At 46.4% G+C, this 26,857-nt stretch overlaps 2 protein-coding genes across 2 annotated transcripts in view; one reads left to right on the forward strand and one right to left on the reverse strand.

The window, feature by feature from the left end:
* EXOSC9 (exosome component 9) overlaps positions 1-1,081 on the reverse strand; it is a 61,199-nt gene extending 60,118 nt beyond the window's left edge. Inside the window, exon 1 of the mRNA XM_075336304.1 lies at positions 779-1,081. Within this exon, the coding sequence (XP_075192419.1) occupies positions 779-844 (66 nt within the window). The 5' untranslated portion in view covers positions 845-1,081. The remainder of the gene's footprint in view (positions 1-778) is intronic.
* ANXA5 (annexin A5) overlaps positions 1-26,857 on the forward strand; it is a 445,678-nt gene that overhangs the window by 353,490 nt on the left and 65,331 nt on the right. The gene's annotated exons all lie outside the window — the stretch shown is intronic.

The raw sequence follows: 26,857 nt of genomic DNA on the forward strand, positions 1-26,857 counted from the left end.
ATCTAAAGACTGCAGCCAATCAGCAGCTGCTGATTGGCTGCAGCGGTAACATGACTTGGCTAATGTTGCTAGACTGGCAAGGGTCAACATGCTCAGAGCAGAGGATTCACTCTGGTGTGGATAGTATGTATGTGGAATGCTGACAATCAGTGGTGGGGTTACAGTGCAGGAGGACTACATGGCACAAGACAACTAGTCCTCCAGTGATAATCTCCTGCAGATAAAACACTGATTTTATTGAAACTCCAGTGATAATTACTGGGCTGCTTGTTGGAATCAGGGTCTCTGTCCCTACATCACACTGCTCTCAGATTAAATAGCAAAAACCTCCTAACACATTCTCTTTAAGGCGTGCTTCCAGGAGACAGCTGTCACAAATCAGCACCTGTACAGGCTCATCTGACTGCAGCAGCGGTAACATTGGCCTGATCGGCAGATATAGAGCGGTGATAGGATTCTTTTATAGAAAATAGTGAAAACAGCATAATGAGAGCACTGACAGCAGCCTGGCCCCTGACAAGACACACTGTGGCCACTTAGAGGCCAGCTGATATGGGTGCAAATATGGGGTGACATCAGACAGAGGCCAAAAATCAAAGCAGTTCTGCAGCAGCAAAACCGCAAGACCAAAGTAACAGCACTCTCAATGCACCAGTGTGACCATGGGCGGACACCGCTCCAGCAATGATAGCCTGGAAGCTCACATGCCATAGATTAATGTGCCATCTTCTGTGCAGTCACAGGGGCACCCTGCATAGTCATCCCCGCACATACGCACCTTCCTGTCAGTGATCGCCCGCAGCAGGAAGCTCCTCTCGCAGTTGGACAGCGGGGTCTCCCTCATTTCGCCTCCTCTCCCGCAGTCACCAGTGATACTTGCACACAATGAATGCGGGCACAAACTTCAGCTCCAGTCCCAAAAACACGTGAGAGGCAACTACGTCATCACAACGCGCGGTTTCTGGCTCTCTGCGCCGTCTCTAATGACGTCAGCGATGAACGTGAGAGGGCTCACAAGTTGTACGCGTGCGCCAGGTGTCAGCGCCTGAGAAATAGCTAGATGACATCAGTGTGGACTCCTGTGTCCTCTGGGTGCGAGTGAATCCGGTCAGCGGCCATTTTGTTGTAGATCCTTTGGCAGACAGTTCTCTCTAATGTAGAATTGCAGCTCCTGCCAACGTCTAAATCCCAGTGGACAGAGGGACCGCTGCCGACGTCATGCCCATGTGACCAGAAGGGGGCGTGGCCTCTTCCAACATTGCTGATACCAGGAAAATACATTATTCTTCTAGTCCACGTGGGCATAGAGTTGATGATCATAGACGCGGAGGTCTGACCCCAGCTAGGGAGGATGCAGGGGTGGGGTGAAACCCCCCTTGCATGAGTATAGTGGACGAGAGAAAACATGACCACGCCCACTAACCAAGCCGTCACGCCCACAGGTCCTTCTACCCACTGGGATTTAGCCACAACCATAAGCTAATGTACACCGTAGTACGGGCCGTTATGTAGCTGCATGTGTTGTGACTGAGTTTTCATGGAGAAACCAACAGAGAAAGTGCTGAAAATGTCCTCCACTCCTCCGGCTGCTGGTTTATCCGTCCCAGTGGCCCCTCTCCCTGCCACATTTCCTCCTCACCTGCCACGTTCATATTTCGGCAGCAGTGATGGACAGAGACGGCCCCTGTGCAAGAACATAATATTTTACACCCCAAACTCTCTTCATAATGCCCAGTTCTACCCGCTTTTGGAGGTGATAATGGGCCCCTGTGCGGCTGCAGAGGCTGCACCAATGATATGTCCACCCCTCAGGCAAAATGGTCCTGAAATCACTTTCACAATAACATGTACCATCAGAGACCAAACTGCTGTGATCTGGGCCGAGCCCGAGCCGCCTCCGTCCAGCACTGCATACGGCCGGCGTACACGTACAGCAGATATTGCAGGGGAAAATCCAATATGTCTGAGCTTCAGGACCCACGGGTCCAGCACACGCCTTGTAGGCCATTTCTGCAACTGTTTGGCATCACATTAGGCCAAGGCCTTATTTGCAGTTTTGATGGATTTTTTGCCATAACTAGTACTGGGCCAAATAAAGTGGAAGTGAGAGTTCATCACTATACTCTGTCTACTATGGTGGACACAGATAAAGATTGCCCCTGTGCAGGAATAATAAATAAATGGGCCCTTTGCAGCCCAAGAGCTCATCAAAATGCACAGTCCAACCTGTTTTGAATGTGGTAATGGGCTCCTTACATCATGGGCCCTTGTGGTGCCGCACAGGTTGCACTTAGGCTGCTTTCACACATCCGTTTTTTTGCTGAGCGGCACAATACGGCGCTTTGCAGAAAAACGCAACCGTTTTTTTTTTGCCGCCGGTTGCGTTTTTTCCGCATAGACTTGCATTAGCGCCGGATTGTGCCGCATGGCCTTGCGTTGCGTCCAATTTTTGCCGGATGCAGCATATTTAGCCCATGCAGCGGCTGGATGAAACGTTGCCTGGCACGTTTTTTTGTGCGCTTCAAATCGCTGCAGAAAATGTCCGTAGAGAAAAAAAAGCCGATTCCATGCGCTCTGCCTGCAGCTCCTGCCATAGACAGAGCAGGAGCTGCCGGCAAAGCGCACGGAAGAAGTGACATGTCACTTCTTAGAACGCAGCGCTTCAGGCAGCAGCCGAAGTGCTGCGCTCTTAAGACGCCACGTGCGCACGGCCCCTGCACAATCTCCATAGACTGTGCAGGGGACGCTGGAAGCATGCAGTTACGCTGCGCTACAAAGTGCAGCGTAACTGCATGTATTTATGCAACGTGCGCACATAGCCTTAAACTGTAGCAAATGAATAAGAGCTCATTATTCATATAACTCTGTGTGCCTTTGCCTAAAAATGTCAAACTCAGCCTTATTTAAAGGAAACCTGTCAGGTAAAATGACACTATTAGGCTATGCGCGCACGCTGCGGATTTACCGTGGATTTTACCGCGGATTTGCCGCAGATATGCTGCAGAAAATGTGTCTAGCATTTCTGCAATCATTCTCCAGCAAAACCTATGGGTATAAAAAAAATGCTGTGCGCACACTGCGTTTTTTTATACCTGCGGATTTACCTGCGGAATTTCCGCTGCGGAATTAATGTGCATGTCACTTCTTTTCTGCAGGTCCCTGCGGTTTTGCTATTAATTATTGTTAAAAACCCGCAGGGACCAACCTGCGGAAAAACTGCAGAAATTCCACACCAAATCCGCACCAAAACTGCACGAAACCGCGGCAAAACCTCATGCGTATTTTGTTGCGGTTTTTACCGCAGGTGCTGCATTCTTTCACAGGGTCCGGTTTTTCCTTAAGAAAAAGTCAGTTTCTAGTGCGCACATAGCCTTAATCTGAAGATATGGGGTTAACCTACAGGTCTGTATTTGCAAACCTTCTGTAAATTTAGAGACAGTCCGTGAAAAGTCAAAGTTTTTTTTTATGCTGTCCGTAGAGTCCAGCAGAAAAAAGCACCGCCTGTGATTTTTTCCGGCGAAGCTTACCACCGTGCACGCGAAGGCCACCTGCAAACATTCCTCTCATACAGGCGAGAGGAAAGCGGGCCAGATGGAGCCTGGTGGAGCATCCTGAGCCAACCAGTGGTAAACATTAGCGTTTTCCCACCTATTATCTTCCTCAGAATCGAAGGAGGATGGTGCCGGGCGACTCTCCCCCTCCTTTGAGCTAGTCAGTCACTTGTATGTGCAGTCAGTGCCATTGACCATTATGGCAGCACAAAACTCAAGTAGTCCGCCCCGCCATCATCATCCAACTGTTTCTTCAGGAGGGTCTCCCTCCACCAGGAGCCCTACTGATGCTGCTACTAGAGTTAGTAAGGTGGAAATTTGGAAATTAATATTAGTCAGTTGAGGTGGGCAATGGCATTTTCATAGCAGGTGAACTGCACAGTTATATAGCTCTTTTGGAACTTATTATGCCTGAAAGGGTCACTCCTTTGACCTTCATCTGTACAACCTGCTGCTAGAGGGTTTCAGTCACTATGTATCGCCAACCCATTTTTGCAAAGTCAGTGCAAACTGAAAGTTAGGCTGCCAGTTAAATAAGATTTGTCAGATGATTAAGGAAATTAGCCCCAGGTGCCAGATTAACACGAATAATTTGCAGGTGTCTTAAAGTGTTCTCTAATTTTGATCCGTGTTTTCTTTCATTTATCTCATTTACATTTGTATTATGTGCTTTACAATAAATTCAATTTATGAAATAAGATTAAAATACTGCTAGTTTACTCATGGTAGGATATAAACACATACATGACCTTAACATTTAGGAAATTGTGTGTTGTTCTCTAATTTTGATCTCCAGTGTACATAGCAGCCCAGGAGCTAAATAGAACTATATACCATATAGTGTGGTGATGGAAATCTACAGATAAATATCTGTCACCACACATTTTGGGATATATACATACAGTCATATGAAAAAGTTTGGGCACCCCTATTAATGTTAACCTTTTTTCATATATCTAATAACTGATGGACTGAGTAATATTTCTGGATTGAAATGAGGTTTATTGTACTAACAGAAAATGTGCAATCCACATTTAAACAAAATTTGACCGGTGCAAAAGTATGGGCACCTCAACATAAAAGTGACATTAATATTTTGTAGATCCTCCTTTTGCAAAAATAACAGCCTCTAGTCGCTTCCTGTAGCTTTTAATGAGTTCCTGGATAAAGGTATATTTGACCATTACTGTTTACAAAACAGTTCCAGTTCAGTTAAGTTTGATGGTCGCCGAGCATGGACAACACGCTTCAAATCATCCCACAGATGTCCAATGATATTCAGGTCTGGGGACTGGGATGGCCATTCCAGAACATTGTAATTGTTCCTCTGCATGAATGCCTGAGTAGATTTGGAGCGGTGTTTTGGATCATTGTCTTGCTGAAATATCCATCCCCTGCGTAACTTCAACTTCGTCACTGATTCTTGCACATTATTGTCAAGAATCTGCTGATACTGAGTTGAGTCCATGCGACCCTCAACTTTAACAAGATTCCCGGTGCCGGCATTGGCCACACAGCCCCAAAGCATGATGGAACCTCCACCAAATTTTACTGTGGGTAGCAAGTGCTTTTCTTGGAATGCCGTGTTTTTTTGCCTCCATGCATAACGCCTTTTTGTATGACCAAACAACTCAATCTTTGTTTCATCAGTCCACAGGATCTTCCAAAATGTAACTGTCTTGTCCAAATGTGCTTTTGCATACCTCAGGCGACTTTGTTTGTGGCGTGCTTGCAGAAACGGCTTCTTTCGCATCACTCTCCCATACAGCTTCTCCTTGTGCAACGTGCGCTGTATTGTTGACCGATGCACAGTGACACCATCTGCAGCAAGATGATGCTGCAGGTCTTTGGAGGTGGTCTTTGCATTGTCCTTGACTGTTCTCACCATTCTTCTTCTCTGCCTTTCTGATATTTTTCTTGGCCTGCCACTTCTGGGCTTAACAAGAACTGTACCTGTGTTCTTCCATTTCCTTACTATGTTCCTCACAGTGGAAACTGACAGTTTAAATCTCTGAGACAACTTTGTGTATCCTTCAACTATGTTGAATAATCTTTGGTTTCCCGCGGCCACCGCTGGATCCAGTGACAGCGGGTAACCTCAGTGATAGCTCAGCTGATCGCGCGGCTGTCTTCATGTGGAGCTCCCCATCCTGAGAATACCAGCCTTCAGCCGTATGGCTTTATCTGGCTGGTTTTAAAATTGAGGGGGACTGCACGCTGGTATTTTTAATTATTTAATTATTTATTTCACTGCACAGTATAGACACGCCCACTGGCTGCTGTGATTGGGTGCAGTGAAACACCTGTCACTCAGCGTGGGGGCGTGTCTCACTGCAACCAATCATAGGCGCTGGTGGGCGGGGAAAGCAGGGAATACGAGATTGTTTAATGAGCGGCCGGCTTTTTCAAAATAGTAAAAGCTGCCGGAGCAGTGTGAACGCTGTGCAGCGCCGCGCCGGGGATCGAGGAACGGTGAGTATATAAGAGAGGGCTGCTCAGTTCAGTTACTCAGGAGTTTAGCGGTCACCAGTGAGACCTTCACGGGTGACCGCTAATCAGGACGCGACACAGACAGAGCGGCAGCATGACAATGAATTCGGGTGAAGTTAACCCGAGTTCATTCTGATCGTGCGGCTCTTTCTGTGTCTGCTGTCATCTGCCATTCAGCTCTGCTACATGGCTGTCTGTGTCTGCTGTTAGCGGCCATGTAGCAGAGCTGAATGGCAGATGACATAGTAAAAACGCATCTCTACACATTACACTCGCTTGGCAAGTCAATAAATAAAAAAAAAAAAAGGGTGCCCAATGCATACGTCACAGAACACATGATCTAAAGGATCGCACACAAAATTGATCAATTTAACAGACTACTAACGCACGTGTGACAGCAAATGACCGACCTACGTGTGATCTCATCAGATCCCATATGCAACCTGGGCGTGTCACATCGCATACGAGATTGCACACCTAATTGTAAGGTGTAAAGCTGGCTTTAGAATCGTTAATTGCATCCTAGTTTGAGGGACAGTCCTGGCAATATCACCACTGCTGACAATCATCACATAGTCATATTTGTAAATGTCAGCAAACATGTATAGCTGTGCCGCTATGATATATCTCTGTCCAGTATAACAGTATATCCTGCTGTAAGAATTCACTGCAAGAATAAGCCTTTTCCTATTAAAAATGCTGGTTTTTTTGTTAGTTGTAACCAATATAACGAAAAATATTTCTATAGCACCAACACATTCCGTGGAACATTACATTGTGGGCTTCAACTTTTACAAACTGAGTTAAGGTGATAAGGGGTCCAAAACTAAAGGTCCAGTCACACTAAGCAACTTACCAGCGATCCCAACAACGATAGGGATCGCTGGTAAGTTGCTAGGAGGTTGCTGGTGAGATGTCACACTGCGACGCTCCAGCGATCCCACCAGCAACCTGACCTGGCAGGGATCGCTGGAGCGTCGCTACACGAGTTGCTGGTGAGCTCACCAGCAACCAGTGACCAGCCCCCAGCGCCGCGTGGAAGATGCTGCGCTTGGTAACTAAGGTAAATATCGGGTAACCAACCCGATATTTACCTTGGTTACCAGCGCACGGAGCTACACGTGCAGAGAGCAGGGAGCAGCGCACACTGAGCGCTGGCTCCCTGCTCTCCTAGTTACAGCACACATCGGGTTAATTACCCGATGTGTGCTGCAGCTAAATGTGCACAGAGCAGGGAGCAGCGCACACTGCTTAGCGCTGGCTCCCTACTCTCCTAGCTACAGCACACATCGGGTTAATTAACCCGATGTGTCCTGCAGCTACATGTGCACAGAGCAGGAGCCGGCACTGACAGTGAGAGCGCCGGAGGCTGGTAACAAAGGTAAATATCGGGTAACCAAGGACAGGGCTTCTTGGTTACCCGATGTTTACTGTGGTTACCAGCCTCCGCAGAAGCCGGCTCCTGCTGCTTGCATATTTAGTTGTTGCTGTCTCGCTGTCACACACAGCGATCTGTGCTTCACAGCGGGACAGCAACAACTAAAAAATTGCCCAGGACATTCAGCAACAACCAACGACCTCACAGCAGGGGCCAGGTTGTTGCTGGATGTCACACACAGCAACATCGCTAGCAACGTCACAAAAGTTGTTCGTTAGCAGCGATGTTGCTAGCGATGTTGCTTAGTGTGACGGGGCCTTTACAGTCACACGGGAGTCCTGATGCCTGGAGTGAACATGAAGGCCCCTCCGCCCCATAGAAACCAGCAGAATTAGAAGTGGCAGTTCTCCAACTTTCAAGTTCTTCACAGACCTGTTATTATGTAATTATTCAAAACTAGGAACATGTTAGACTGGATATCTCGGTGCTCTAGTCTATCCTCCTGTGTCCTTGTTCCCTGGAACACAGACACACCTTTTCTCCTCACCTTTTTTCTCATGGTTTTGTAAGGAAGACTTCATTCAGTGAGGGACACTGTTTGCTTACATTTGGTGAATGGGGTCTTATTCTGCAGACATGTTTTATATAACCGCAAGTTTTTTCCAGCACCAAATGTAAAGATCCAATGCAATGCAATAATGCTTTCTACTTGTTAGTAGGTGCACTAAGACATAATGCGGACATAAAACACTATCAAATAGGAATAACGTTTGGAACACCATTCTAAGTCCGAACTGGGTGCAAAAACCTAAAAAAACATCACTATGGGGAGATAAGGTATGCACACCAGTGACTATGCAAGGGGAATACATGAAATAGCAGAAACTGCTGTGTGAATACTGACTTGAAAAATCCAATATGTAAGAGTGAAAATGTGAAAAATGGAATCTGCATTACTGCCATGAACATATGAATCAAGAGAAATTTAGCTACTGAATTGATCAATGCAATAGAGCCCCAACACTACGCCAAAGTATTTCTCTACGTTGGGGTCCCTAGCTTGTGTGTGTCCTCTCATGCAGTTAAAAAACCTACCGTGTATGGGAAGCTGAGACCCAGGCTATTTATGCGTATGATATGGATTGGCAATAGGTGTGGTTGGGGAGGGTTCACAAACGAAAAAATACTAACAAATAGGAATAACGTTTGGAACACCATTCTAAGTCCGAACTGGGTGCAAAAACCTAAAAACACATCACTATGGGGAGATAAGGTATGCACACCAGTGACTATGTAAGGGGAATACATGAAATATTAGAAACTGCTGTGTGAATACTGACTTGAAAAATCCAATAGCTATATGCAAGAGTGAATATAGCTTCCCATACACGGTAGGTTTTTTAACTGCATGAGAGGACACACACAATCTAGGGACCCCAACGTAGAGAAATACTTTGGCGTAGTGTTGGGGCTCTATTGCATTGATCAATTCAGTAGCTAAATTTCTCTTGATTCATATGTTCATGGCAGTAATGCAGACTCCATTTTTCACATTTTCACTCTTACATATAGCTATTGGATTTTTCAAGTCAGTATTCACACAGCAGTTTCTGCTATTTCATGTATTCCCCTTACATAGTCACTGGTGTGCATACCTTTTCTCCCCATAGTGATAAAACACTGTCACAAACCACCGGGGGGTCACTCAGAAATCCCCCGCGCTGGCTACCAGTACGTCACAATCGGGGGGTAACAAGTGGGGGTCACCCCTCCTTTATACCTCCCGACCGACAGACAGAGCACGTGACGCGCTCTCTAGCGCCCCTCTTATAGTCAGGCCAATTATGGAATTGCCCGACAATAAGCAAGGAGGCCGCTATACTACTTATGCCGATTATTGAAGGGTCCCCGGTGAGAGTAGGGTATATATTCCCCCGACCTCCGCGGGCGGAATATATAAAATCTCCCCGAATCTCACTGGCCTCCCCACAATAATCCTTGGCACAAACTCGCTGCCACCAACCGCTTCACGGTAACTATTAGCCGAACACACAGACGTGGGATTCAAGATCGAGATAACAGAACAGCCCAAGATTAATTATATAATTTAATCAGCCTAAAGCACACTAGAAACTACAATATATACAATAGGGAATCTACAGAATATACATATGTCAGAGTACAGTTACAATCAAAGCATGGGTTACAAACAGGCATACACAGTTCCAGCAGTTACCTTGTTGCGTCTGGCCACAGGGGGGCGCTGTACCCAGGTTTCTAGGATCCTTCCCACAGATGTTTCCTACACGTGCCCCCAGCGAAAAGAACACTGGAAAATGGCCGAAGTAGGGTTATCAACCTGGGCAAATCCAGGTCCCCTCCTACCTTAGTGACCTCAGAGGGAGCACTGCTCCACCCCTGGCTTGAGTTATGGACAATCCACAACATGGAATATGGGCCATAACTTTGCCTGGGAGCGTCGTAGGCGGACGCCAATGCTCTCATTGTGACAGTTATGAATTTAGCTACAGAACGAGGGGACTCATGACCTGTCTGCCAGTTCCCCATTGGCTGATATCACGCCTGGGGCATTTCCCAATGTCCTGCTCCCATAAAAAGGGTGTGCCGGCATCGTCCGCATGCGGAGACACCATTTTTATGGTTGCCATATTTATCGGAAATATGGCTTGCGAGATATGAACCATTTTTTACTGGAGTCGTTCTGTCTGCTAGTTCCATAGCCTTGCTAATGAGATACAACTCTTGTTACAGGGTGACGGCAGGGAGTCATCCTGTGTCCATTGTTCCCACACCACCTCATCTCCATATCACAGGAGATGGCCATGGGATTTGTTGCTAAACCAGTTGTGTGAAGGAAAGGGGGGGTGACACCAGGAGAGGGCTTCCTGACATACTTGAATATCATGATTTATCGTCATATCTCCGGATTTACCTCACACCTCCCCCCTTTTGAGGGCGCTAGGGGGCAGCACACTCCGGTGTTCCCCCGTGCGCCCGTCCGCGACCTCTCCTTGTCGGGACAGCCCGTCTGCGTTACCGTGGTCACGGCCCCTTTTGTGGCGAATGGTGAAGTTGTATTGCTGGAGCGCAAGGCTCCATCGCAACAATCGCCCATTCGTCCCAGAGACGGTGTGCAACCAGCTGAGGGGATTGTGGTCCGTCTCCACGATGAAGTGGCGCCCGTATAGATAGGGTTGCAGACGCTGCAGGGCCCACACTATGGCCAGGCACTCCTTCTCCATCGTGGAATAGGCAACTTCCCTTGGTAACAGCTTCCTGCTCAGGTACAAGACTGGGTGCTCTTGGCTCGCAGAGTCCACCTGGCTGAGCACCGCACCGAGGCCGAAGTCACTGGCGTCGGTCTGTACTACAAACGGCCGCGTGAAGTCGGCTGCCTGTAGCACGGGCGGGCTGGACAGGGCGTCCTTTAGGGCCCGGAAGGCTGTCTCGCAGTCCATTGTCCAATCGACTGCAGAGGGCAGCTTCTTCTTGGTGAGGTCCGTCAAGGGCTTTGCCAGGCTACTATAGCATGGAACAAACCTCCTATAGTACCCAGCGGTCCCCAAGAAGGACATCACCTGCTTCTTGGTCCTGGGGGTGGGCCAGGATGCGATGGCTTCCACTTTCTCAGGCTCGGGCTTCAGTGTTCTCCCACCTACCCGGTGACCGAGGTACTGGACCTCGCTCATGGCCAGCTGACACTTTCCCGGCTTGATGGTCAAACCTGCCCGGTGGATCCGCCTGAGCACCTGTGCTAGATGCTCTAGGTGGTCCTCCCAGGTGGGACTGAAGACGGCAATGTCATCCAGGTACGCGGCCGCGTATCCTTCAAGTCCCTTGAGCAGGGTGTTGACCATCCGCTGGAAAGTGGCAGGGGCATTCCTCATCCCGAATGGCATCACCGTGGACTCGTACAGTCCAAATGGGGTAATAAAGGCAGAGCGTTCCCTGGCCTTGCGAGTCAGGGGGATCTGCCAATATCCCCGGCTCAGATCCATGATGGTCAGGTACTGAGCCCCGGCCAACTGATCGAGCAGGTCATCGATGCGTGGCATTGGGTACGCATCGGCGACCGTGACCGCATTGAGCCCCCTGTAGTCCACGCAGAACCGAGTGGTTCGGTCCTTCTTAGGGACGAGGACTACAGGCGAGGCCCAAGCGCTGTTGGATGCCTGGATCACCCCCAGCTTCAGCATCTCATCAATCTCCTGGCGCATGTGTTGCTGCACCTCCAGGGAGACCCGATATGCTGAACGCCGGATCGGGGGATGATCCCCAGTGTCCACGTGATGGACAGCCAAGTCAGTCCTTCCGGGCTGGTTGGTAAACAACCCCCGGAAGGGGTGTAGGGTGGCCCACAGCTGGGACCGTTGGTCCTCCAAGAGCTGGTGGCCAACCTCCACATCCTCAATGGATCCGCCTGCCCTAACCTGGGCTAGCATATCCAAGAGGGTTTCCGCTTCTCCCTCCTCGGGCAGGTTGCACACGGGGAGCGCACATGCCTCCCGCTCATGATGTGCCTTCATCATGTTCACATGGAAGGGCTTCCGCCTTCCACGGGCAGGGTCCAGGGTGACCAGGTACGTTACAGGGTTGAGCTGCTGGTACACGAGGTATGGGCCTTCCCAGGCTGCCTGAAGCTTGTCCTGTGGTACGGGGACCAGTACCCACACCTTTTGACCCACTTGGTAGGTCCTCTCACAAACGTTCTGGTCGTACCAACGCTTCTGATCGGCCTGGGCTTGAGCCATATTGTCGTGTACCAGTTGCGTCAAGGCCTGCATTTTGTCCCGGAAGCGCATGACATACTCGATAACCGACACTCCAGGGGTGGCCAAATCCCCTTCCCAAGCCTCTTTCACCAGAGCCAGGGGGCCCCGCACACGTCGCCCGTACAGGAGCTCAAACGGTGAGAATCCTGTTGAGGCCTGTGGAACCTCCCGGTAAGCAAATAACAGGTGTGGGAGATACCGCTCCCAGTCACGCCCATGGGAGTCGACCAACATCTTAAGCATCTGCTTTAAGGTGCCATTGAACCGCTCGCACAGGCCATTAGTCTGTGGATGGTACGGGCTGGCCACCAGATGTCGCACCTGGACTTGCTTACAGAGGGCCTCCATCAGCTGGGACATGAATTGGGTCCCCCGGTCAGTGAGCATTTCCTGGGGAAAACCCACTCGGGAGAAAATCTCCAGCAATGCGGTGGCCACCTTGTCAGCCCGAATGGACGACAAGGCCACTGCTTCTGGGTACCGGGTGGCATAGTCCACTACCGTCAGTATGAAGCGTTTCCCGGAGCTGCTGGGGATGGCCAGCGGGCCGACCAGATCCACAGCCACCCTCCTGAAAGGCTCATCGATGATTGGCAGAGATACCAGTGGGGCTTTGGGGCGTGGCCCCGCCTTCCCCACTCTCTGACAGGTTTCACACGAACGGCAGTAGGCAGCCACATCGGCCCCCATTTTTGGCCAGTAGAAATGCTGGTTTAACCTGGCCTTGGTCTTAGCGATCCCTAGGTGTCCGGCCATCGGAATCTCATGTGCGATCCGCAACAACTCCGTCCGGAACGGATAGGGTACCACCAACTGTCGGTCCCTGGGCCACGCCTCCGGTGAACCCTGCTGGACCGTGGCCCGGTACAGCCGTCCTTGGTCCCAGACCACTCGCTCCGGGTCCGAGTCCGAGGGAGGCTGTGCCGCCTGCTCCTTAAGAGCTTTCAGGCTGTCGTCAGCTTCTAACGCTGCCTGAAACCCCTGACTAGATGTGGCCAGAATCGACGAGACTGTCACATCTTCAGTCAGTACCCCGGGACCTGTGTCCTGGCCTCCACCTGACTCGGCTGCCACTTGGTCAGAAGGGGAAGAGCTATCGGACCTCCGGGAGGCCCCTTGGCTTCCAGCACTCCCACTGCGGGTGACAGCGGCCACAGCCGCTGCGACCGTGGGTCGTGCCTGCTCCTCCTCCGTTCCTGACCAAGTCGCCGGTTCAGGCAGACCTACCTGGCTTCCTGACACCCCGGTTGTGGGGGAACCATGCACCGAGATCTTACCTGGGAGCACTTCCGCTCCTGGACCGGCCCCAATCTCACCTGCCTGTTCCCCTCCTGCAGCAACAGAACCCCGCTGTGAAATCTCTGGGGACCCCACATTTGCTGTGGTAGCCCCCACCCCACACACTGGTCCTCCCCCTGCAGCACCCTGCTCTCTGCTTATCCCTGCAGAGGGCAACAGATCCCAGCTCACAGGCTGGTTACTTGTAGAGGCATTGTCACACCTTTCTCTGACCCCCTCCCCTCCTGTCACAGCTGCAGCTGCGTGTGTGTCTATGGTGTCTGTGCAAGCAGAAATATCAGAGTTCACTCCCTCCTCCCTTACATCATTCATAGATAACACATTAACATTGTCAGGAGTCATGTCAGTACTGGCTGAAGGTTCAGCCCTTGGGGGGGGCCCAAACTGGGAGGTTATCTGCCCCAAATCTGTCCCAAGTAGCACGTTTGCAGGGATCCGATCAGTTACCCCCACCTCCCTCACCCCCCGCCCTGCGCCCCAGTCCACATAAATGTCAGCAACAGGCAGCGCCGGGTCAGTGCCTCCAATCCCGGAGACAGCGAGGGTTTTTCCAGGGATCAAGTCTTGGGGGGACACCATCTCAGGCCGCACCAGAGTCACCTCCGAGGCGCTGTCTCGCAGTCCTATGGTCACAGACCGGCCGACGGTGACAGGTTGGAAGCTGTCCAGGGACCTACCACCACCCCCACCCACACAATACACCTTGGGCGGCCCTTGGGACGGGGACGGAGCCGGGGCCTTGGGACGCTGAGGGCACATGGCCTTGAAGTGTCCAGGTAGGTTGCACTGGTGGCACCGTCTTGGTTCCGCCACGGGCCTGGAGAGGGGAGTTGAGGGGGACACCCCCTGCAGTCTAGGGGCAGGTGGGGCAGTCGCAGAATTCATCTTACCCCCTCTCCAGGTGCTGCTGGTGGCCGCTCTCCTGGCCTCAGGGGCCCGGTTGTTGGTGTAGTCATCGGCAAGGGCAGCTGTAGCCGTGGACCCCTTTGGCTTCTGGTCTCGGATGAACTGGCGGAGATCCTCAGGGCAGTTCCACAAGAGTTGCTCCGTGATGAACAAGTCCAGGATCTCCGGTCCGGTGGAAAGCTGCAGGCCTTGGGTCCAGTGGTCGGCAGCTCGGGCAAGTGCCCGCCGGTGGTCAGCCCAGGAGTCCTTTGGTCCCTTCTGTAGGCTCCGGAACTTCTTGCGGTAGGACTCTGGAGTGAGGTTGTACTGTTGGATCAGGGCCCGCTTGATGGTGTCGTAGCCCTGATCTGCCTCAGCAGGCAAGTCCCCAAGGATATCCAGGGCCTTACCCCTTAAACGGGGGGTCAGGTATTTGGCCCACTGGTCCTTGTCCAGATGGTGCTGCAAGCAAGTCTGTTCAAAAGCAGTCAAGAAAGAGTCCAAGTCTCCATCCTTCTCCAGCACTGGGAAGTCCTCAACACGGACCTTTGGAAGTTTGGTGTCTCGAAGGTCACATGTGGCTGATGAGGGCCGGAGCTGAGCTAGCTGCAGCTGGTAGTCACGGTCTGCCTGTCGCTCTCGCTCTTCACGCGCTGCCTGCCGCTCTCGCTCCGCAGCCTCACGCTCTGCGTGCCGCTCCGCAGCCTCAGCGTCACGCGCTGCCTGCCGCTCTGCCCTGCGCTCTGCCAGGAGTTCCTTGTAGCCCTTCTGGTCTCCAGCCTGGAGAAGGGCCATAGCCATTTGAAGAAGGCTATCCGAGCCTCCCAGGCTCGGTGGAATGGCACGTGGTGATCTGCGGCACGCTGCAGAGCTAGGCGATTCACTGTCCCTTTCAGAGCGGAGGGCTGGCATCTGGCTCGTTGAGGAACCTTGGGTGAGCTCCTCCTCATCTTGTCCAGCAGTGCCAGGTTGCGCAATGTCCTCGGCAGAACGGTTTTCTGGCGTCGAGCTCCTGGAGGACTCGTGGGCAACCTCCTCATTGCTGTCCACAGCACCGTCCTCCCTCTCTTCGGCTCCTGCCTTAGCATTGGCCAGTTGCATAGCTCTGCTCCTGGTGCCATCAGCCATTCTTGCAGACTTTTGGTCACTGACACAGAACTGACACCTGATGCCTCCACACACCTTACAGTATCTGCACTCTGACACTCTAGTGTTGAGCTAGTCTGAAGACCCCAGCAGCCACAGCTGCTGCAGGCAGTCTTTAGTGTCTGGGAGTATGGGTCTCACACTCACACACACTATTATCTCGATCCCACCGCTATGCCACCAATATGTCACAAACCACCGGGGGGTCACTCAGAAATCCCCCGCGCTGGCTACCAGTACGTCACAATCGGGGGGTAACAAGTGGGGGTCACCCCTCCTTTATACCTCCCGACCGACAGACAGAGCACGTGACGCGCTCTCTAGCGCCCCTCTTATAGTCAGGCCAATTATGGAATTGCCCGACAATAAGCAAGGAGGCCGCTATACTACTTATGCCGATTATTGAAGGGTCCCCGGTGAGAGTAGGGTATATATTCCCCCGACCTCCGCGGGCGGAATATATAAAATCTCCCCGAATCTCACTGGCCTCCCCACAATAATCCTTGGCACAAACTCGCTGCCACCAACCGCTTCACGGTAACTTTTAGCCGAACACACAGACGTGGGATTCAAGATCGAGATAACAGAACAGCCCAAGATTAATTATATAATTTAATCAGCCTAAAGCACACTAGAAACTACAATATATACAATAGGGAATCTACAGAATATACATATGTCAGAGTACAGTTACAATCAAAGCATGGGTTACAAACAGGCATACACAGTTCCAGCAGTTACCTTGTTGCGTCTGGCCACAGGGGGGCGCTGTACCCAGGTTTCTAGGATCCTTCCCACAGATGTTTCCTACACGTGCCCCCAGCGAAAAGAACACTGGAAAATGGCCGAAGTAGGGTTATCAACCTGGGCAAATCCAGGTCCCCTCCTACCTTAGTGACCTCAGAGGGAGCACTGCTCCACCCCTGGCTTGAGTTATGGACAATCCACAACATGGAATATGGGCCATAACTTTGCCTGGGAGCGTCGTAGGCGGACGCCAATGCTCTCATTGTGACAGTTATGAATTTAGCTACAGAACGAGGGGACTCATGACCTGTCTGCCAGTTCCCCATTGGCTGATATCACGCCTGGGGCATTTCCCAATGTCCTGCTCCCATAAAAAGGGTGTGCCGGCATCGTCCGCATGCGGAGACACCATTTTTATGGTTGCCATATTTATCGGAAATATGGCTTGCGAGATATGAACCATTTTTTACTGGAGTCGTTCTGTCTGCTAGTTCCATAGCCTTGCTAATGAGATACAACTCTTGTTACAGGGTGACGGCAGGGAGTCATCCTGTGTCCATTGTTCCCACACCACCTCATCTCCATATCACAGGAGATGGCCATGGGATTTGTTGCTAAACCAGTTGTGTGAAGGAAAGGGGGGGTGACACCAGGAGAGGGCTTCCTGACATACTTGAATATCATGATTTATCGTCATATCTCCGGATTTACCTCAAAAACACTATCAGACACCTACTAGTGAGGGGAAATCCTGCACCTTGTCATTGAGAAAATCCTTGCAAGAAAGTGCCTAGATCTTACAGTAGCTGCATGACATACTGTTCTTTAGAGTATTATTTTGCTCCCTGTCTTCATTCTATCATGGGACGTCCAGTTTGAGTAAGCGTCTATTCGTTATACTACGGAGCAAAATCTGCACTAAATGTTGCAGATTAAGCCTTCGTTCCCACAATGAGTTTTTGGTGAGTTTTTAATGCTGCAGCTTTTCTGCCCCGATCAAGTAAATTAGATTACATATGTTTTTGGGGTTTTTTTCATTGTGTTTTTTATTTAATTTTTTACATGCATTATCACACTTCTCCCATTACAAAGTAATTCATGGGCAGCACACAAATGGCAATGTGATGTGTCAGTGATTTTCACAGACCCATAGGCTATGTGCGCACTTTGTGTTTTTACCTGCATTTCTGCAGCGTTTTGAACTGCAGCATTTTCATGCCAAAAGGCATGCGTTTTGATTTTCAAGCAAAGTCTATGAGAAATAGAGATTTCTTGTGCGCAGTTTTCTGTTCAAAACGCTGCCTTTAATTTGCATAATTTTGGCCAAAAACTCTGCGTTCAAAGAAGCAGCATGTCAATTGTTTTTGCCATTTGGGCTGCATTTTGCTAACATTGAAGTCAATGAGAAGTTGCAAAAAGCAACCAACATCAAAATTCTAGCGTTTTACATGCTTTTTAGCTGCTGAAAACATGCGTTTTGGACTACATAAACGCATGCGTTTATGATATCAAAATAATGGAATGATATGTGCCTTTACACACACACATAGTCCGACAATTAAATTAATGAAAAATATTAATTTATTGTTATTTTAGCCATAAATGGCATAAAACCGCTATAATTATATTAAATATATCTATTATCTTTATGATTTAAATAATTATATTTGTTTTAATTTTTTTTCCTTTTTTCATAGTGTTTGTATGTTAAAACTATATTTAGTAGTGTCTTTTTAATCAAAACGCATCTGACTTTAAGCAATGGAAAAGCAGGTAAAAAGCACTAAAAACACACGCGTATTTACCGCGTTTTTGTGGTCAAAAGCAACTTTGGCAAAAAACATTTCTGCCAAAGGATGTGTTTAGAATTGTAACTACCTCGAGTGCGCACATAGCCATATACTTGTATGGGTAATTTTGATCAATAACCAGGGTCAACTACACACGTTTGAGTGTTTGTTTGTTTTTGTTGTTTTTTTTTTTAGTTCTACATGGTTTGTTTTTTGTTTTTTTTTTTTAGTTCTACATGTGAACAGCCCCATAGACAATAATGGATATGGGCACAATCCATGAAAAATAGCGAGAGAATAGCTATAAGGCACATTTACGTTTGTATAAGGTTTTAGGATATATATTTACAAGTGCATCTCAATAAATTAGATTATCATCAAAAAGTTAATTTATTTCAGTAATCAATACAAAAAGGGAAACGCATTTATTATATAGTTATTACAAACAGAGTGATCTATTTCAAGCAGCAAAACATAAAATAATAAATTAGTGTGATATCGCTGTATTCGTACTAAGCTGAAGAATAAAGTTGTTTTATCACTTCTACAACACAGTGAACGGTGTAAATAAACAATTCCTGATTTGCTGTTTCTTCTTTTTTCTGCATGACAAAAAGCGAATCAAAACATGTTATATGCTCCAAAATGATAACAATAAAAACTACAACTCATTCCGCAAAGTACATGCCCTCACATTAGGCTGGGTACACATATCCGGCTTTTCGCCGGTTTGACGGATGCGGCGCATGCCAGTACAGTGTATACAGTACACTGGCAGCGCAGTAAGCACCGGTCACATGCTGTCATGTGAGCCGGACGTTGCGGCGCTGCCACTGTACTGTATCATACTGTACTGGCGTGCGCTGCATCTGTCAAACCGGCAAAAAGTCGGATATGTGTACCCAGCCTTACTCTGTTAAAAAAATTCAAAATTCGGTGTTGCAAAAAACCTTTATTTTGTAAAAAAGTATATTTTGTGTGATAGTAGCCAAACCTTAAAAAAAACTAATATAAAACTTTAGTAATTCACTGAGAGGATAAGCGGCTCACTGTAACACCGAAGCATGTATCCTCCGACTGTGAAATAAACCTGAGTGCTACACAGCAAATATCGGTGAGTGCTGGTTCCATTTTCTTCTATTATTGAACTAATATAAAACTGGTATTGGTGTAATCATACTGACCTGAGGAATAAAGGTGCCTTATTACTTATACCGCAAGGTGAATGGTGTAAAAAGAATAAATAAATAAAACCAATTCTTGATCTGCTCTTGATTTGTTCATTCTGCCTACCAAAGATTGTGGTAAGGCTCGGCTCACATTTATCCTGCATTCTACGTTGAGTGCTTACACCAGGGTTTTATGTAAATCTCTGAAATATGTGATTCAGACAAAATTTCCAATAGAAAATTCACTGTAATGAAACAAGTGCAGTCATTTTGGGCTCCCATCTGACCTGTCAGCCGGTGGTCTCCATTTTTTTTACTTGTCTTTTTAGGCATGCATGAAAGCACTGTTAACAAAAGTTTTGTGCACCTTTGAAAAGAAGGACACCGCTGAACAGAGACCAAACGTAGTCTGCAGTAATTCTGCTGCCTCACTACTGAATAGATCTGTCAGGGATTTCACCTAAATCATATATTTTGGAGATGTAGATGGAAACCCTAATGTATGTGCAGCATAAAGCACAGGATAAATGTGAACTAATCTAAATTATTCTGTACTCCAAATTGCTACCAATAGCGTTCAACTCAATCCACAAAAAAACAATCGCTACTGAGGGCCATCATCTGTTAACAGAAATATAGGGGGCTTCCACATTACTGGTAGCAGAAAGGCTCTGGAAAAGCGCTATGGCTCCCCCCCAAAAAAAGAAATTTAGCAAAATCTGCAGTCCCAAATCCTAATGTCCCTCTCCCTTTTGAGTACCACCATGTGCCTAAACCACAGTTAATGTCTATGTTTGGCATTATTCTAGTGAGGAGAGTCCGTTTAATTCATGGGGTGCAAGTCTCCAGAAGCACAAGTTGGGCAAATATCATAGACACTACAATATATTGGGTACTACAAGGGCTTATTTGCAATTTTTCATTCTGCAACATTCACCACATTGGATTCCATGGGTGTTTTTAAGAGGCAAAATTGTCACTACACACTTACAGTGTTGGCCAAAAGTATTGGCACCCCTGCAATTCTGTCAGATAATACTCAGTTTATTCTTGAAAATGATTGCAATCACAAATTCTTTGGTATTATTATCTTCATTTAATTTGTCTTCAATGAAAAAAAAATAAAACAAATTGTCATAAAGACAAATTAGATATAATTCCACACCAAACATAAAAAGGAGGTGGACAAAAGTATTGACACTGTTTGAAAAATCATGTGATGCTTCTCTAATTTGTGTAATTAACAGCACCTGTAACTTACCTGTGGCACCTAACAGGTGTTGGCAATAACTAAATCACACTTGCAGCCAGTTGACATGGATTAAAGTTGACTCAACCTCTGTCCTGTGTCCTTGTGTGTACCACATTGAGCATGGAGAAAAGAAAGAAGACCAAAGAACTGTCTGAGGACTTGAGAATCCAAATTGTGAGGAAGCATGAGCAATCTCAAGGCTACAAGTCCATCTCAAAAGACCTGAAAGTTCCTGTGTATACAGTGCGCAGTGTCATCAAGAAGTTTAAAGCCCATGGCACTGTGACTAACCTCCCTAGATGTGGAAAGAAAAAAAAATTGATGAGAGATTTCAACGCAAGATTGTGAGGATGGTGGATAAAGAACCTCGACTAACATCCAAACAAGTTCAAGCTGCCTTGCAGTCCAAGGGTACAACAGTGTCAACCCGTACTATCCGTTGGCGTCTGAATGAAAAGGGACTGTATGGTAGGATACCCAGGAAGACCCCACTTCTTACCCTGAGACATAAAAAAGCCAGGCTCGAGTTTGCCAAAACTTACCTGAGAAAGCCTAAAACGTTTTGGAAGAATGTTCTCTGGTCAGATGAGACAAAAGTAGAGCTTTTTGGGAAAAGCCATCAACATAGAGTTTACAGGGAAAAAAAAGAGGCATTCAAAGAAAAGAACACGGTCCCTACAGTCAAACATGGCGGAGGTTCCCTGATGTTTTGGGGTTGTTTTGCTGCCTCTGGCACTGGACTGCTTGACCGTGTGCATGGCATTATGAAGTCTGAAGACTACCAACAAATTTGCAGCATAATGTAGGGCCCAGTGTGAGAAAGTTGTGTCTCCCTCAGAGGTCATGGGTCTTCCAGCAGGACAATGACCCAAAACACACTTCAAAAAGCACTAGAAAATGGTTTGAGAGCAAGCACTGGAGACTACTAAAGTGGCCAGCAATGAGTCCAGACCTGAATCCCATAGAACACCTGTGGAGAGATCTCAAAATGGCAGTTTGGAGAAGGTACCCTTCAAATCTCAGGGTCCTGGAGCAGTTTGCCAATGAAGAATGGTCTAAAATTCCAGGAGAGCATTGTAAGAAACTCATTGATGGCTACCGGAAGTGGTTGTTTGCAGTTATTTTAGCTAAAGGTTGTGCAACCAAGTATTAGGCTAAAGCGGGCGTTACACACTATGAGATCACTACAGCGATCTCGTTGGGGTCACGGATTTTGTGACGCACATCCGGACGCTGTAGCGATCTCGTTGTGTGACTCCTAGGAGTGATTTTGGATCACTGCAAAAACGTCCAAAATCTCTCCTCGTTGATATGGGGTCCTCTCCCAATTATCGCTGCTGTCGCATGGGCGAAGTTGATCCTCGTCCCTGCGGCAGCACACATCGCTACGTGTGACGCCGCAGGAACGAGGAACCTCTCCTTACCTGCCACACACCAGCAATGAGGAAGCAAAATGGTGGACGGGATGTTTGTCCCGCTCATCTCCGCCCCTCCGCTTTGATTGGGCGGCCGCTTAGTGACGTCGCTGTGACGCCGAGTGAACCGCCCCCTTAGAAAGGAGATGGTTCGCCGGTCACAGCGACGTCGCCGAGCAGGTAAGTACGTGTGACGCTGCCGTAGCGATAATGTTTGCTACGGCAGTGATCTTCACATATCGGCATAACGATAGGGGCGGGTGCTATCACGCTTGCCATCGCTAGCATCTGCTAGCGATGTCGCAGCGTGTAAAGCCACCCTATGGGTGCCAATACATTTGTCTGGCCCATTTTTGGAATTTTGTGTGAAATGATCAATGATGTGATTTTTGTTTCATTCTCTTTTGTGTTTTTTCATTGCAAGCAAAATTAATGAAGTTAATAATGCCAAAGAATTTGTGATTGCAATCATTTTCAAGACAGAATTGCAGGGGTGCCAATACTTTTGGACAGCACTGTACATAAATTCCCAGAGGTGTGTAATTCTAAAATGGGTTCACATGAGGGGGAATTATACTCTTCTGGCATGTATAGCTCTGCAAATGGAGGGAAAATCTATGTTCAAAAAAATCAAATGGCGCTCCTTCCTTCCCAAGCCCTGCGGTGTGGCCAAGCAGTACTGTACAGTCACATGTGGGGTATTGCCACGTTCAGGCGAAATTGTGCGACACTTCATGGGGCCTTTTTTTTACCTATTTACCCTTGTAAAGTTTGGAATGCTGGTGATAAAACAACATTATAGTGGTAAAAATGTAATTATTTTGTCTTTTCTGCCCAAAGGTATAACATTTTGTGACACACCAGTGTAAATATTCTCAATGCACCCTGAATGAATTCAGTGAGGGGTGTACTTTGTAAAATGAAGTCACTTTTGGGGGATTTCTGCTGTTCTGGCACCTCAGGGGATCTGTAAATTTGACATAGCACCTGCAAAGCATTCCAGCAAAATCTACACTATACGCAATTTTAGGGATTAATTGGCCCTGATTTGTTACAAAACGGTTTTTAAAAGGTGATAAGGGAATAGGGCCTCTTAACTGCCGCCATTTTTATGCATATTCACAGTCATTAAGGGGTTTAAGGGCATAAAAATTCAAAGTTTGAAAATTCACATTTTTGGTAAAGTTTTCGATATTTTCATAAATAAACACAAAATCATATCAACCTAAACTTACCACTAACATGAAGTACAATGTGTCACAAAAAAAAACATTCTCACAATCACTGGGAAATGTTGAAGCTTTCTAAAGCTATTACCGTATAAATAAAAACGGGTCAGAATTGGAAACAATTGGCCTGGTCAGGAAGGTGAAAATAGGGTCAGGGGTGAAGGGTTAATGTAAATATAGTTATTTTATGTCCAGGTTTTCTGTACTACTATGAGTATTTTTATTTGGAGTGATTTTGGATTCTAATATTTTTTCATGGCTTTAGCAGAAAAAAAAATAGTTATCGTATGATGAAAAGATGTGCATTCATCTTTAGTTAGTGAGTTTCAATTCCAAGTATTTTCCATCTACTTGGAACTGATACACTCAGTGAATAGTCTTTGTTGTTCACTTTCAGATGGAATTTGTACTGGTCATGTGATGATCACCACTTTAGGGCTTATTGGAGACACTGTACAGTTATCAGGGTCCAGAAGAATAAAGACTCCATTCAATAACTCAAGGCCCTAAAGTATTGATGACTAATGCATAAAGTACCGTATTTGTAAAAATGTTCACAAAACTGAAAACACCAACAACGCTGTCATGTGAAAAAGAATGGACATGTTACTGAGGCCTTAGGTTGGGTTCATACGAGCATATAGGAAAACCCTTCATTTTATACCCAGAAAAAAAATTGTTTTTTTTTATCCTTATTGTCATCTGTATGCAAACTGTGCGCCATCCATATTTCTGTTTTCTACGTCTGGAAGTTATTCATATATCAATTTTGTACATCCTTAGGTTATGTTCACACAAGTGTATGTAAAGTCATCCATTTTATGTGTGGGGATAAAAAAATGACAATTTTTCATTCATAGTGCCATACATATTCAATCCGTATTCCATTCGTGTGTCTGTTTGTTTTTTTTAATTCATTATGCAATTTGTAGAAATCTTAATAGTCAATATCGATCCATTAAGAAGACTTGTGGTAAGGCCCATTAAAGGGTCGATATTGACTTCTAGGGTTGCTACATCCAATAGGTGGCGCTAGAGTTGTGGTCCTGTTTCTCTCTGAAGAGGATATTTGCGTATGAGTAAGACATTATTATGATGCGATCTTCTGATTCATTTGTCATAGGTCAGTTATGAGTGCAAACAAACTCATATTCTTCATTATTGTAGGCAGCAAATGGCATGTTTTCTGTAAAGTTCACCCAGAAGATTCTTTACATTTTTCTTTTGTTTGAAAGCTAATGGGAGTCTCACTACCTTATCTACATTCCTCATCTGGGCCTCCCACTTGTTTCATTCTCAAACTCATGGATTTCACATATTTCAATGAAACTTTTTAATCTACGTATTTAGAGTCCATAGTTTGCAAACCGATAATTTTTTTAAACTACCTGAAACAAATACCTATTTTTAAATAAAAAAAAAATAGTAATGTGCAAACACAGAAACATTACTTATAACGCAGAAGTTAGAGGTCAAAACTTGCAACACACCGGTAGAATATAATAAACAAGAAAAAATTATAAGATCTCTAAAATTTAACTTTTACTTATAATTAAAAAAACAAACAAACAGTAATACACATAGACAAACATGTATAAAATAACTCTATGTGGGTAGTGTTCCCAAGTATATCACCCAACAAAATCTTGGAGAATTATTGAAGAGAAGGGTCAATTAAAGGGAACCTATCACCAGATTATTCCCTATTAGGGTGAGAACGCAATTTGCGTTTCCACCTGCGTTTCCACTGCTTTTTTGGTCCTTTTTGAGAAGCACCTTTTTAATGCCAAAAGGCATGCGTTTTGATTTTCCAGCAAAGTCAATGGAAAATGGTGATTTTCAGACCGCACTTTGCGTTTCTAAACGCTGCGTTTAATTTGCATATTTTGTGGAAAAAAACATGCGTTCAAAGAAGCAGCATGTCAATTGTTTTTGCCATTTTGGGTGCGTTTTGCTAACATTGAAGTCAATGAGAAATGGCAAAAAACAAGATTCCTTCAAATTCCCGCGTTTTACCTGCTTTTTCAGTGCAGAAAACATGCGTTTTGGACTACCAAAACGCATGCTTTTTGGACATCAAAATAATGATTTGATATGTCCCTTTACACACATACAAAATCCGACAATTAAATTTATGAAAAATATGCTTTTATTGCTATATTTCCGATAAAATGTATATTACCGCTATAATTTTATAAATTATATCTATTTCCATTATTTTTCCCATTAATATATATTTTTTCCTTTTTTTCTCTTTTTTCATTCTTTTTGACTGTTTAAACTTTATTAGGCAGTGTCTTGATGTTCAAAACGCATCTGTCAAAACGCAGGTGAAAACACGTAAAAAGCGCTGAAAACGCATCAAAAACGCGGTAAATACGCATGCGTTTTCAGCGCTAAAGTTCAGAAAAAGGCAACTTTAGTCAAATCAATTAAGCCCAAAAGGTGCGTTTTGAAATGCAAGTAGGTGAACGCAAAGTGCGTTCTCACCCTTAAACTAAAAGAATCCCCTTCTGCAGCTCCTGGGCTGCATTCTATGAAGGTGCACCTTGGCCCTGACTCCCCTTCCAGACCCCAAAAATAACTTTATAAAACTTGGCCTTAGGTATGCTAATTATCTGTGTTGGCCAGATGGGTGGGCTCATTTTCTGCTCCTTTCCCCCCTCCTGCCGCTGATCGTCGTCCTCCTATCTTGATTGACGGGATGACGTCATCATCCTCGTCGCATTTTCAAATCTTGCGCCTGTGCAGTTAGGTCGGCTCGCGCAGGCGCAGTTCGCTCTGCCATATCACATTGAAAATGCAACGAGGATGATGACAAAGGGTGTCATCCCGTTAATCAAGACAGGAGGATGGCGATCAGCGGCAGGAGGGGGGACAGGAGCAGAAAATGAGCCCACCCATCTGGTCAACACAGGTAATTAGCATACCTAAGGGCCAAGTTTTATAAAGTTATTTTTAGGGTCTGGAAGGGGAGTCAGGGCCAAGGTGCACCTTCATAGAATGCAGCCCAGGAGCTGCAGAAGGGGATTCTTTTAATTTAATAGGGAAAAATCTGGTTACATGTTCCCTTTAAGCATACTAAATGGAAAACTCTCATCTATCTGATATAGGTATTCATTCGTTGATTATTTGGTCAGTATTGTGCAATTAATAATGCTATATAAGTGAATAAATATATTATTATTATTATTATTATGTTACAGAAGGATTTGTAAGCCAAAACCAGGAGGGGGTAAAAAAATGCAGATGTGGTACACATCTTTCTATTATACTTTTCCTCTAAGTGTTCCACTCCTGATTTCTGGCTTACAAATGCTGAGGTAAAAAGATCACCAAATACTTAACGTGTGTACGTGGCCTTATTGTCCATCATCTAGTCGTGATAGACCTTAGAATCATTCCTCTTGATCCTCTGGTGGCGCAAGAATGAACTAATTTCCTCGCCAAAACACTCATTCATCCACCTGATTATATGGGAAAATTTCCATCAGATGGGTGACAATTTTCTATATAGTATGCTTGATTGACCCTTCTCTATAATAATTCTGCAAAATGTTGTTGCTGTCTGGAAGATAACTCCGCCTCCAGAGATCATTTTAAATAAAAGGGGTGTTACTGGTGTGAGACTAGTAACTGACACAGAACAGAGAAATGAAATTTGACTTCTTGCAAGCACAATGTTTTGCAGTTTCCTGGGCTCTGCTTCATTG

Source organism: Anomaloglossus baeobatrachus, chromosome 1 (assembly GCF_048569485.1).
Source record: "Anomaloglossus baeobatrachus isolate aAnoBae1 chromosome 1, aAnoBae1.hap1, whole genome shotgun sequence".
Taxonomy (NCBI): domain Eukaryota; kingdom Metazoa; phylum Chordata; class Amphibia; order Anura; family Aromobatidae; genus Anomaloglossus; species Anomaloglossus baeobatrachus.